General features: G+C 40.0%; 1 protein-coding gene across 1 annotated transcript; it reads left to right on the top strand.

Annotated features, from left to right (window-relative positions):
* The first annotated feature begins 261 nt into the window (after positions 1 to 261).
* LOC110461027 lies at positions 262 to 11,186 on the top strand. The gene is made up of 3 exons (XM_021514298.1): positions 262 to 1,205; positions 1,661 to 2,381; positions 8,987 to 11,186. Exons 1-3 carry the CDS (start codon positions 443 to 445, stop codon positions 9,651 to 9,653), a joined length of 2,151 nt encoding a protein of 716 aa, XP_021369973.1. The 5' UTR covers positions 262 to 442; the 3' UTR covers positions 9,654 to 11,186.
* Positions 11,187 to 14,416: the final 3,230 nt, after the last annotated feature.

Raw genomic sequence — 14,416 nt, 5'->3', positions numbered from 1 at the left:
AACAATGAAACATTTTGTCGAATCAATGGTAATCTTAGTGTACATACATTGTAAAAGTCAATATACTGACCAGTCCCGTTTTCACAGCTGGCCTTCAATAATTGGTGCTCGTCCGTTGTCACGCGCTGTAATGTTATGTGCTTAGTGCCAGCAATTCCATCTGGGGCACCTACGTAAAGGTACGGCCTTAATTAATCACAGCGGGAAGCGCGCCATACCATGGCCCTCCTAAGCAGAAATGCAAACATATGGCGGCGCCGATTCGGAGCTGCCGTCGGGCTCGGGTTACGGGAGTGCAATGTTTGAAACACTGTGTACATAGAAAGATAGAACGCTCAATGACCTTTTTCACAGAAGTTACGATCTCCTGTTGTATAATTAGAAGCGCGTGCAGAGCGCGTGTACCTAAGACAGCGGTGTGTGATTTTCAAGAGCATTGTGGATGCAGTATAGGAACAAAATGGCGACTACTTCGGACGTGCTTCTCCGGTACGGGGATGATGCATATAATGTAAAAGATTTTGACATCGCTGCTAGCTTTTATTCGTCCGCAGCTACTCAAAATGTTGTTTCTGATTATTCAGAAATTCTCAAAAAGAGATCTAAATGCTATTATAAGACTGGGAAGTACGCGCGAGCATTCGATGACATTGTAGAAATTTTGAAAATATGGCCGTCATGGACAGAAGGATACATTTACGCGGGAAGTTGTCTTACATACCTTAAGGACCTAAAGAATGCCATGTTGATGTACACACGTGGATTAAATTTGGATCATGGGAATGAAGTTATTCAGAAAGGTTTGCTCAATGTCAAGGCTAAACTGTCGGAGAATGGCGGGACCACGTATGACCCACTGACCCTCTGTACACAGGACGCGTACCCGGGGGACGAGGAACTTGTCAAAATGGAACAGACGAAACTAGATAAAATTGGATCAGTTGAAATTCCAGAATTTTTGAACGTTCCAGACACACTAAAACTTAGAGGCTTGATACAGAGTGTTTGTAAACACAAAGAGGACGGGGATTATAATCTCGCAGAATCGTCCTTGGTTGCTGCCATTCGTGAGGATGCAGATAACTACAGTCTTTGCCACGTACTAGCAGAGATATTGTACCAAAAAAACAACCACGAAAAGGCTTTTCAATATTGTGAGATGATTCCAAAGCATTTGAGATCATTTGACACCTGGATATTAGGAAGTAAGTTTTTGAAGTTTTTTAAGTTACATTGACTGTGATGGTACTATATTTACTACATTGTTATACTATTATCATACATTTTGTCATGCTTGCATATATATTTGATACAGGGCCATATTGTAAACTAGACATTGTCTAAATATGTAACCCTGGTTAAATAAAAGAAATTATTATAATAAGTATTATTATTTTATTCCTTCGTCGGTCGTAGCATCAACTACGTTTGTTTATTTATTTATTTTTGACTTAGATTGATTGCCTGTTGTAATTTGTAATTTAGATTATTCATAGTAGGTTTATCATGAGCATTAGATAAACGTAAGACATCTTACATACACAATATTAATATCGTCACATGTTGAGGGTATGCCTTAGCGATAAAAGTCGACAAAAACCATATGATACTCGATCTTAACAACTTTTATAGAATTGACCTGTTTTCGTTGTATTTTTAGGTAAGATTAGACATGCTTTAAATGCACATGTGTCTGCGGAATTGTGGTTGAGGTATGCCACGAAATTTGGAGGTAAGCGAGCAGAGGAGGCGGCCATGGTGTTCCAGGATGTACGAGTGCAGCGTTTGTATGATCCTTTGACTTCCGGTACAAAAGTAAACATCCGGTTCACAGAGTTTGGTAGAACAATGCATTGTACGGAGGAACTCAACAAAGGAGCATATTTGTTCAGGGAGGAGCCGCTAATAATCGCGCAAACTATCGACACTCTTGATGTTCAGGCTTGTGGACACTGTGGAAAAAGTATGATCACCGCGGAACAATACTTTGGCCAGGGAGTGTTTCGACAGAATAACCAAATCCGAGCTGCAGTCGAAAAGTACTGGCCAAAAAAAACCGTGTACTCGTGTGAAAAATGTGAAACAGAAGTTTACTGTAGCAAGTCGTGTCGCACAGGGGCTTGGGAAGATTATCATCAAATTTTGTGTTCTTCGACGAACAAAAATATTGACAAACTGCACCATGTTTGTCAACAGTTTAAAAAACTTCGTGAAGAGAATTGTCGAGTCTGGGACGGTGTTTGGAATGCTGCGTTTAGTCCCATGACTCTAGCACAGCTCTGGGCAAGGATTATATGTGACGCCAAGAGGATAGCCAAGGCCCGAGGGGGGACAACTCCAGATCGTCGAGATATGGCAAAGGCTAAAGCGAAATATAGAAGGTAGTTTGTCGTTATTACCCAAACCTGCATGAACCAAGCGGTTATCTCCCCTAGTTCGATCCCTGATACACACAATCTTTGGAAAATAACTAATTTAATTCTTGGGGTTGACAGAATTGAAATAACATTCTAGCCGAAATATCAATCTTATCAAGATACTGGATTATTGTATGATTTTCAAACATGAAATTCAGCATAACAAAATATGGTGCATTTTCGATTACGGCAATAATTTCTACAATCAGTCATTACTAAGTTATATTTATCATAATGTTTTCTAACTGTGTTTATCATAGCATTGATGGGTGTCCCTTAAAACATTCGTCTTTCCTAATTGATCAGTTACAAAAAAAGTATTTTAAAATCATGCAGGTAATTGATAAGTGATTATTTCAAATTTACAAAAAACCAGATACCCATTTATATTTTAGAATACGAACCTAAATTTACTCAATTATGAAGTGGTAGGAATAGGAAACGAAGAGACCCAAATGTCCAACCATCCTGATTTTTGAATATGTAGATATGTGTTGCATGGTTTGAACCACCTGTTGTAAATACATGCACTTGTTTGAACTCTGGCCCCTTTTTTTCCAGGCGCTTGGTTCCGTTTTCCCTTTCCCCGTGTGCCTGACCTTTCAGCGTTTTCGACTTCCTGACCTTTGAACCCGTGATTAGCCCTCCACAGAATTCAACATTGAAGATTAAAACCATTTAATATAAGTGTAAGCCAAGTGTTTAAGGTACCTCGCTCGAGGACAATCACACAAGTGATATATCTTCTTTAACAGTTGTTGAAATTGTATCTGTAACATGTAATAGAAATATCTAATTATGACTTGAACCTTTGGCATGGTGAGCTAATGAATTCACAGACGGCTTAACGATGGGGCTTGTAACGATGGCGATATCACCCAAATTCATGAAAATCATTAAACTTTCGTAATAAAGTCAACGTTTGTCCATCCAAATATTGGCATTATGATGAATCTTGACATACTGGGAAAGAGTATAAACTGTTAATGAAAAGAGAAAAAGGACATCAAGACATTTGGCAGTAAGTGAGGTTGAAATTGATTTTTCTTTTTTTATATTAATGACGTAAAAAACATTTAATATCAATTTCGCGGAAATCATTATCTTTAAAACGATCGCAATCGTTACAAGCATTTTGATCCGAAGCATGTTAACATGTTCCTAATTGTAAGGTGCTGTTTTCAATTTTGGTCGTTTGTTTATTCTAAATAATATAGAGTTCATATGAAGCGTGGGGATGTTCCAGGCTTCCCATGGATCCATCTTCGCTGGACCATTGAAATCAAGACTACGGTTAATACTGAAAGATTTACCAAAAGGAAATAATTGGCTTAACCCCGTTTATTCAACATCTTTCTGTTTCTGTTACTTTTCACGCTGCAGCGAAAACGTTAACAGGCAGTTTGCTCGTTATCAAGTGTGCTTCGTCAAAAATACCTTTGCAATAATTTGTCATCTTGAAAATAAGAAATTAGAATATGCGCAATACGTAATTCACAAAAACAAATAGTCATCGGTGTAGATTTATGTTTTAATTGTTTTAACTAAAACTTGACTTTCTTGAGATTCGAAATAACCAGACATTAAAACCGTTAAATGGAAATAATTTTGACATAAAGAACTTTGAATCAACGAGGGTCTAGCGATTACATGTACCTGTTATTGTAGGGCCGTCGTGGTCGAGTGGTTATGCGTCTGACTGTCTATACGATCACTAGCCTTCCACCAATGGGTCGCTGGCTCAGCCTACGTGGAGCGATCCCCAGGCTCCGGGTACTCAAGTTTTCCTCCATCACCAAAACCTGGCACGTCCTTAAATTAGCGTAACAGTTAAGAGGCCGTCAAATCCAACAACCCAAATCAGTTATTTCCTCCGGAGGATTTTTGTTTACATAGGTTTTGCTGTAAAGACATTTATCAGAAGACTATATGTATGGGCAATAATGATTTCCCCTATTTCGTTATAGCCTACTGTGGCTGCATAGTTGTCCAGTTAGAGTATTAAGTTGTAAAGGTATATCTAGATAACCTTACAATAATACCTATATAAATATAAAATAATAACTTTAAAGAACAACCATCCATATTCCACCCTACTATAGGCTGCTCTTTATCATTAGCAGGAGTGTAATATTCCACCCTACTGTAGGCTTCCCTTTATCATTAGTACGAGTGTAAGACTCCACCCTACTGTAGGCTGCTCTTTATCATTAGCACAAGTGTAAGATTCCACCCTACTGTAGGCTGCTCTTTATCAGTAGTACGAGTGTAATATTCCACCCTACTGTAGGCTGCCCTTTATCATTAGTACGAGTGTAATATTCCTCCCTACTGTAGGCTGCCCTTTATCATTAGTACGAGTGTAATATTCCACCCTACTGTAGGCTTCTCTTTATCATTAGCACGAGTGAAAGATTCCACCCTACTGTAGGCCTCCCTTTATCATTAGTACGAGTGTAAGATTCCACCCTACTGTAGGCTTCCCTTTATCATTTCTACGAGTGTAATATTCCACTCTGCTGTAGGCTTCCCTTTATCATTAGTACGAGTGTAAGACTCCACCCTACTGTAGGCTGCTATTTATCATTAGCACAAGTGTAAGATTCCACCCTACTGTAGGCTGCTCTTTATCAGTAGTACGAGTGTAATATTCCACCCTACTGTAGGCTTCCCTTTATCATTTCTACGAGTGTAATATTCCACTCTACTGTAGGCTTCCCTTTATCATTAGTACGAGTGTCAGATTCCACCCTACTGTAGGCTTCCCTTTATCATTAGTACGAGTGTAAGATTCCATCCTTCTGTAGGCTTCCCTTTATCATTAGTAAGAGTGTAAGAGTCCACTCTACTGTAGGCTTCCCTTTATCATTAATACGAGTGTAAGATTCCACCGTACTGTAGGCTGCCCTTTATCATTAGTACGAGTGTAAGATTCCACCCTACTGTAGGCCTCCCTTTATCATTAGTACGAGTGTAAGATTCCATCCTTCTGTAGGCTTCCCTTCATCCTTAGTACGAGTGTAATATTCCATCCTTCTGTAGGCTTCCCTTCATCATTAGTACGAGTGTAATATTCCATCCTTCTGTAGGCTTCCTTTCATCATTAGTACGAGTGTTAGATTCCATCCTACTGTAGGCTGCCCTTTATCATTAGTACGAGTGTAAGATTCCACCCTACTGTAGGCTTCCCTTTATCATTAGAACGAGTGTAAGATTCCATCCTACTGTAGGCTGCTCATTATCATTAGTACGAGTGTAAGATTCCACCCTACTGTAGGCTTCCCTTTATCATTAGAACGAGTGTAAGATTCCACCCTACTGTAGGCTTCACTTTATCATTAGTACGAGTGTAAGATTCCATCCTACTGTAGGCTTCCCTTTATCATTAGTACAAGTGTAATATTCCACCCTACTGTAGGCTTCCCTTTATCATTTGTACAAGTGTAATATTCCATCCTCCTGTAGGCTTCCCTTTATCATTAGTACAGGTGTAAGATTCCACCCTACTGTAGACTTCCCTTTATCATTAGTACGAGTGTAAGATTCCACTCTACTGTAGGCTTCCCTTTATCATTTGTACGAGTGTAATATTCCATCATTCTGTAGGCTTCCCTTTATCATTAGTGCGAGTGTAAGATTCCACCCTACTGTGGGCTTCCCTTTATCATTAGTACGAGTGTAAGATTCCACCCTACTGTAGGCTCCTCTTTATCATTAGTACGAGTGTAATATCCCACCCTACTGTAGGCTTCCCTTTATCATTAGTACGAGTGTAATATTCCACCCTACTGTAGGCTTCCCTTTATCATTAGTACGAGTGTAAGATTCCACTCTACTGTAGGCTTTCCTTTATCATTAGTACAGTGTCAGATTCAACCCTACTGTAGGCTTCCCTTTATCATTAGTACGAGTGTAATATTCCCCCCTACTGTAGGCTTCCCTTTATCATTAGTACGAGTGTAAGAGTCCACTCTACTGTAGGCTTCCCTTTATCATTAATACATGTGTAAGATTCCACCGTACTGTAGGCTGCCCTTTATCATTAGTACGAGTGTAAGATTCCACCCTAATGTAGGCTTCCCTTTATCATTAGTACGAGTGTAAGATTCCACCCTACTGTAGACTTCCCTTTATCATTAGTACGAGTGTAATATTCCATCCTTCTGTAGGCTTCCCTTCATCATTAGTACGAGTGTTAGATTCCATCCTACTGTAGGCTGCTCTTTATCATTAGTACGAGTGTAAGATTCCACCCTACTGTAGGCCTCCCTTTATCATTAGTACGAGTGTAATATTCCACCCTACTGAAGGATTCCCTTTATCATTAGTACGAGTGTAAGATTCCACACTACTGTAGGCTTCCCTTTATCATTAGTACGAGTGTAATATTCCACCCTACTGAAGGATTCCCTTTATCATTAGTACGAGTGTAAGATTCCATCCTACTGTAGGCTGCCCTTTATCATTAGTATGAGTGTAAGATTCCACCCTACTGTAGGCTGCCGTTTATCATTAGTATGAGTGTAAGATTCCACCGTACTGTAGGCTTCCCTTTATCATTAGTACAGGTGTAAGATTCCACCCTACTGTAGACTGCCCTTTATCATTAGTACGAGTGTAAGATACCATCCTACTGTAGGCTTCCCTTTATCATTAGTACGAGTGTAATATTCCACCCTACTGTAGGCTGCCCTTTATCATTAGTATGAGTGTAAGATTCCACCGTACTGTAGGCTTCCCTTTATCATTAGTACAGGTGTAAGATTCCACCCTACTGTAGACTGCCCTTTATCATTAGTACGAGTGTAAGATACCATCCTACTGTAGGCTTCCCTTTATCATTAGTACGAGTGTAATATTCCACCCTACTGTAGGCTGCCCTTTATCATTAGTATGAGTGTAAGATTCCACCGTACTGTAGGCTTCCCTTTATCATTAGTACAGGTGTAAGATTCCACCCTACTGTAGACTGCCCTTTATCATTAGTACGAGTGTAAGATACCATCCTACTGTAGGCTTCCCTTTATCATTAGTACGAGTGTAATATTCCACCCTACTGTAGGCTGCCCTTTATCATTAGTATGAGTGTAAGATTCCACCGTACTGTAGGCTTCCCTTTATCATTAGTACAGGTGTAAGATTCCACCCTACTGTAGACTGCCCTTTATCATTAGTACGAGTGTAAGATACCATCCTACTGTAGGCTTCCCTTTATCATTAGTACGAGTGTAATATTCCACCCTACTGTAGGCTGCCCTTTATCATTAGTATGAGTGTAAGATTCCACCGTACTGTAGGCTTCCCTTTATCATTAGTACAGGTGTAAGATTCCACCCTACTGTAGACTGCCCTTTATCATTAGTACGAGTGTAAGATACCATCCTACTGTAGGCTTCCCTTTATCATTAGTACGAGTGTAATATTCCACCCTACTGTAGGCTGCCCTTTATCATTAGTATGAGTGTAAGATTCCACCGTACTGTAGGCTTCCCTTTATCATTAGTACAGGTGTAAGATTCCACCCTACTGTAGACTGCCCTTTATCATTAGTACGAGTGTAAGATACCATCCTACTGTAGGNCCCTTTATCATTAGTACGAGTGTAAGATTCCACCCTACTGTAGGCTTCCCTTTATCATTAGTACGATTGTAAAATTCCACCCTACTGTAGGCTTCCCTTTATCGTTAGTCCGAGTGTAAGATTCTATCCTACTGTAGGCTTCCCTTTATCATTAGTACGAGTGTAAGATTCCACCCTACTGTAGGCCTCCCTTTATCATTAGTACGAGTGTAATATTCCACCCTACTGTAGGCTTCCCTTTATCATTTGTACGAGTGTAATATTCCATCATTCTGTAGGCTTCCCTTTATCATTAGTACGAGTGTAAGATTCCACCCTACTGTAGGCCTCCCTTTATCATTAGTACGAGTGTAATATTCCTCCCTACTGTAGGCTTCCCTTTATCATTAGTATGAGTGTAAGATTCCATCCTTCTGAAGGCTTCCCTTTATCATTAGTACGAGTGTATGATTCCATCCTTCTGTAGGCTTCCCTTTATCATTAATACGAGTGTAAGATTCCACCCTACTGTAGGCTTCCCTTTATCAATAATACGAGTGTAGTTAGACAGAGCCAACATAAAAGTAAGTAATACTCCAAAGGAACTGTGTTAGTGTGATTTTGTGATAGTTATCCTCAGTGTGGGTTTGTATTTTAGTTTCTCTATATGTTCCCTAATTGTGAAGATTTTCCCAAATTTTCTATCTTGTTGGTCACTAATGCATGAATGATTTATTGGTCGATAACAAATCTTTCAACAAGAATAGAAAAATGAAATTAAAGGAGAGAAAATTCACTTTTTATTTATCCAAACAACTATTCCATAGATACCAACCTGTCTAATTATGCTCTCTCTATTGAACATTTGATGTGTTAGTAATGATAGGAATAAAGATAAAAAAGCTTATGAGTTTGAATCAAGAAACAAAATTCAATAAAGAATTAAATTTTAAAAAAGACATTTTTAATATTTATTCATATATTATTTTGGCTTTTATTACGATTACAGGTTCATTGCCTATGGATCGGCTAGAAATGCCAGGGTAGTGCCTAAAATGATGGCAATCATGCGAGAGATATTCAGCGACCTTGCGGACGGTGTAACCATGGAGATCACAGATAAAGAGTTCGAGGGCAGGTATTTCCAGATCGCGTGCAACATCCAAGAGTTCGCAGACCCTGAGCCTCCATACAAGTCATTCGTGGCAAACGCCAAAGCCAAACCACAGGTTTGGGCTTGCGTTAGTCCCCACATCCGGTCAGAACCTCCAGAGGCGACTTTCACTGGCTTGTTCATGCTTCATGCATGTATGAATCACTCGTGTGACAATAATGCCGAGGTCCGTGACCGCTTTGTGGACGGTAGACCCGGAATAGCACTGCAGACAAAGAAGACCATTGCTGCGGGACAAGAAGTGACGATCTCTTATATAGACAACCAGATGTGTCGTCAGGACCGTCAAAGCTGGTTGTACCAGTCGTACAACTTCTGGTGTATGTGTACAAAGTGTCAGTTTGAGGGAGACGACTCGACTTCTTGCACAAACTGCAAAAAGCAAGCGTCACGTGACAAACTTTTCCCAGCATGCAGTCGGTGTCATCACGCATGGTACTGTTCATCGCATTGCCAGAAAGTGGCATGGAAGAAAGGTCATAAATCGATATGTAACAAATAGGTACGATAAACATGCGTATGTCGCCAAAGTCAGCACAGGACACACATTTGACATTGAGAGTATTCAAGTTCGGCCATGATAATTAGAAAATCTACGATTTCAATCGGACATTTACGAAAACTCCTTTCATTATTACCGGACACGACTAATAATAATATACAGCATTTATATAGCGCCCTATATAATTTGTAAAATTACTCTAAGGCGTAGTGTGTCCGTTTCCATGTGGCGCCAAACTACGTGTAACTACATGTAACTACGTACAATAGCTATAGGTTAATGAAATCTGACAAAATGCATTGTTTTGCAACATGTTCCCAGTTGGTTACTCCGTAGGTAGTACTCATTTTAATTACAGTTTAACAGAAAAATGTTTTTGCTGAGAAATACGTATGACGTTATTAGTTTCCTATCAATCCAAAACCTCTACAATAATAAGTACTTGTGTGATGGTTTCATATTTGACCTACTATGCCGGAATACCTCGTTCATATTAATGTACCTTAATATCATTTTATCACATGGTTACCGGACCCGTCTGTAAATATGTGAGTGCCGTATGTTTCTCTAACGAGTTCTCATTTCGTGTGACTTTCATGAAACGAGCTTTAGACGGTTTCAGAATTCGCAATACGGTCAGTCACAAGGTAACATAAATGTAGATAGAACTGAAAAATCTACATAAACAATCTGAACTTCTAACCATCTCGAAACTTCAGATGATTTTTTTGTTTATATGTGTTTTTATTTATTTCTGTTTCGTAGTATCGATAATAGATTTGTTTAAGTTAAATTGACTGTGTGATATCTTAACCTTTCGTTAAGTCAATTGTCCTTAATACCTCATAGATATTGATGAAATATGTATATTTATCAAAGTGTTTATCCTAGCCATTCCTTGTGTACTTTAAATGATCAGGTAACAGCTCACCATTGTCAATCGACGTTCATTAGAATCATTTACAACGAAGCCAGTGGACATTTGAAATATGACATAACAGGCGAATTCGTTACAGACATTTGTGTGCATGGGATGTTTCAAGCAAAAATTAATCATTCATGTATTTTACTCTTTTCATGTACTAATCTTCGTAAATATTTATCTCCGGATTCCGTGATAATTTACATTATGTCTTAATAACGAGAAAAAAAGCCTCATATGTGCTCACCTGTATTCAGTGTTGTCATCCTTGCAGTAAACGATTCCTGCATCTGCACTTATCGCGAATTCATTTAGCATCAGTTTCAGAATTTAATCTGAAATCGTGATATTTTTCCGGTGTGCATATGTGCGTGTGTGAGGTTTTCGTAGCGTAACGGTAGTGCATACTCCATTGAACGACCCATATGACATTCCCTTCCCATGATACCCCATTTTCTATTACCACGTGATACCTATTTTTTTATTGTCACGTGATACAACATTTTATATTAGTCATGTGATACACTATTTTATAGTGCCAGTTTGATCCCTTTACCGTTAGGTGTGTTGTGAGTTATCATGAGATACAATAAAAGCCTATTGGTAGTTACTCTGGTCATTTTCGTTCTTTTTTATCCCCCATGTTTTCCACTAAACAAGCGGCTGGTTAAACATGCGGTCATTTAACCAGTGAAATGTAAGGTTTTACGGGAAAACGTACACCTTATGATAGAGTTGTCTTGTTCTATAACACCTACTTAACTGAAGTTAATGAAATTATATTTACCTATTGGTAAAACGTTTGGAGATTTTCAGTAAGCTAAAATACAGGTAACGACCTTAAGACGACCTTTGACCTCACACTAATTACAACCCAACAATGCCTTTCGACTGATAAGATACTAGTTGTTATTGTGTATTCGTCATTCTTAGACGGTGGTTATTTTTTATACATATTTACATTCCACTATAAATTCCTACATATACACAACCAGGGGAAATAATGTTCATATGGCTATAATTGTAATTAGTTCAGTATCATTCAAAGGCTTTTCCCACCACCTCGAATAACGCGAATACATCCTAAGAGGCAAACATTTTAGGTGATCCATATCGCATAACCAACTTCATGCCATAGGGATGTAACCGAGTTCATACCAGCATGAATCGTTTACAAATCCGTTCTCTTCAGTGTGACAAAGACATTACCACGGCATGCCACCTTGATACACGACACCTAGTGACGTCACATCCGTCCTCTACAGTGTGACAAAGACATCACCACGGCATGCCACCACATTACACGATACCTAGTGACGACAAATCCGTCCTCTTCAGTGTGACAAAAGACATCACCACGGCATGCCACCATAATACACGACACCTAGTGACGTCACATCCGTCCTCTTCAGTGTGACAAAAGACATCACCACGGCATGCCACCATTATACACGACACCTAGTGACGTCAAATCCGTTCTCTTCAGTGTGACAAAGGCATTACCACGGCATGCCACCTTGATACACGACACCTAGTGACGTCTCATCCGTCCTCTTCAGTGTGACACAGACATCACCACGGCATGCCACCATTATACACGACACCTAGTGACGTCTCATCCGTCCTCTTCAGTGTGACACAGACATCACCACGGCATGCCACCACATTACACGATACCTAGTGACGTTAAATCCGTCCACTACAGTGTGACAAAAGACATCACCACGGCGTGCCACCATAATACACGACACCTAGTGACGTCAAATCCGTTCTCTTCAGTGTGACAAAGGCATTACCACGGCATGCCACCTTGATACACGACACCTAGTGACGTCACATTCGCCCTCTACAGTGTGCCAAAGACATCATCACGGCATGCCACCACAATACACGACACCTAGTGACGACACATCCGTCCTCTACAGTGTGACAAAGGCATCGCCACGGCATGCCACCATTATACACGACACCTAGTGACGTCAAATCCGTTCTCTTCAGTGTGACAAAGCCATTACCACGGCATGCCACCTTGATACACGACACCTAGTGACGTCTCATCCGTCCTCTTCAGTGTGACACAGACATCACCACGGCATGCCACCATGAAACACGACACCCAGTGACGTCACATCCGTCCTCTTCAGTGTGACACAGACATCACCACGGCATGCCACCATAATCCACGACACCTAGTGTCGTCAAATCCGCCCTCTTCAGTGTAACAAAGACATCCCCACGGCATGCTACCACAAGACACGATACCTAGTGACGTCACATTCGTCCTCTTCAGTGTGACAAAGACATCACCACGGCATGCCACAACAATACACGATACCTAGTGACGTCACATTCGCCCTCTTCAGTGTGACAAAGACATCACCACGGCATGCCACTATAATACACGACACCTAGGGACGTAACATCCGTCCTCTTCAGTGTGACAAAGACATCCCCACGGCATGCCACCACAATACACGAAACCTAATGACGTCACATCCGCCCTCTTCAGTGTGACAAAGACATCCCCACGGCATGCCACTATAATACACGACACCTAGGGACGTCACATTCGCCCTCTTCAGTGAGACAAAGACATCACCACGGCATGCCACCACAATACACGATACCTAATGACGTCACATCCGTCCTCTTCAGTGTGACAAAGACATCACACGGCATGCCACCACAATACACGATACCTAGTGACGTCACATTCGTCCTCTTCAGTGTGACAAAGACATCCCCACGGCATGCTACCACAATACACGATACCTAGTGACGTCAAATCCGTCCTCTTCAGTGTGACAAAGACATCACCACGGCATGCCACCACAATACACCATACCTAGTGACGTCACATTGGCATTATAAATGTTACATAAAACTAATTTGAGGAAATGTCAATTCATGCGTTTGGTGTAAAGAAAATCTAAGTTTTCTTTGAATAGTACATGTATAATTTTAACATTATTTAGGTTTAAATGGGAGTATTTCTAATAATAAACTGATAAAAAAATAGTATTCAAAAACAATCAAACAGCTAAGTATGCCCTTTTATACTCCTTTGATGATACAAATAATGTATACTTAGTGTTTGAATACATAGCCTGAGCGCTACTGTTACAATTGAGTGACTACGCACTCGGATATATTTCGCAACACACATTAATTATTCCCGGCTTTTTAATCGACCCTGATTTGATATGAACATTCTCTTCGTTTTAAATATTATTTATTTCATTTAAAATAAAAACAAAACAATCAGATTGAATCAGATATGATAGCTTGGTTTCATCTTTCAAATATGTGTGGGAAACACATCGTGACGTCAGCTGTCCCTCGATCTGTTGCTAATTATGGACCTGCCCTTACCTATCAGAACTGGGGATTTAAAATTGATGTGGAGTAACCATCAATTCTAATAGGTTTTTTATATCAAAACGAAAAAATAAGCAATTAAATGCATAGATGTGCAAACCCACTGGTTTAACTTCAACGTATCGCAGACAAACGTATCATGGTGTGCTATCAATTACGAACCATGCAGTCTGTCTGCGGCACACGTTGCGGCTATACTAGTAGGTTAGCAACAACTTTAGAGTGTATTGCTAATAATATCAATTTCGATGGTTATTTTTGTATCATTTTGCGTGCTGCTATATCCCACTGCTTGTAGAGGAGACTATACGTTGGGGCCCTGCTGAATAAGTTTGTTCTTCTGCCTGGGAACAGTAAAGACACAGACAGAAAACATCTCGATTTCAACATTTCATACCTCTTTCGTCTCCTACATACTTTCTCTTTCTCTCATTCGACGCTTTTCTCCTCGTTTGACCGTAGT

Source organism: Mizuhopecten yessoensis, unplaced genomic scaffold (genome assembly GCF_002113885.1).
Source record: "Mizuhopecten yessoensis strain PY_sf001 unplaced genomic scaffold, ASM211388v2 scaffold10537, whole genome shotgun sequence".
Taxonomy (NCBI): Eukaryota; Metazoa; Mollusca; class Bivalvia; order Pectinida; family Pectinidae; genus Mizuhopecten; species Mizuhopecten yessoensis.
The sequence above is the reverse complement of the archived record's forward strand: the minus strand, read 5'-3'. Positions and strand labels throughout refer to the sequence as shown.

Coding starts and splice junctions, on each gene's coding strand:
- LOC110461027 (XM_021514298.1), top strand. CDS start 443: ATGCAGTATAGGAACAAAATGGCGACTACTTCGGACGTGCTTCTCCGG. Junction 1,206..1,660: donor TGACACCTGGATATTAGGAA/GTAAGTTTTTGA, acceptor TTGTATTTTTAG/GTAAGATTAGACATGCTTTA. Junction 2,382..8,986: donor GCTAAAGCGAAATATAGAAG/GTAGTTTGTCGT, acceptor TTACGATTACAG/GTTCATTGCCTATGGATCGG.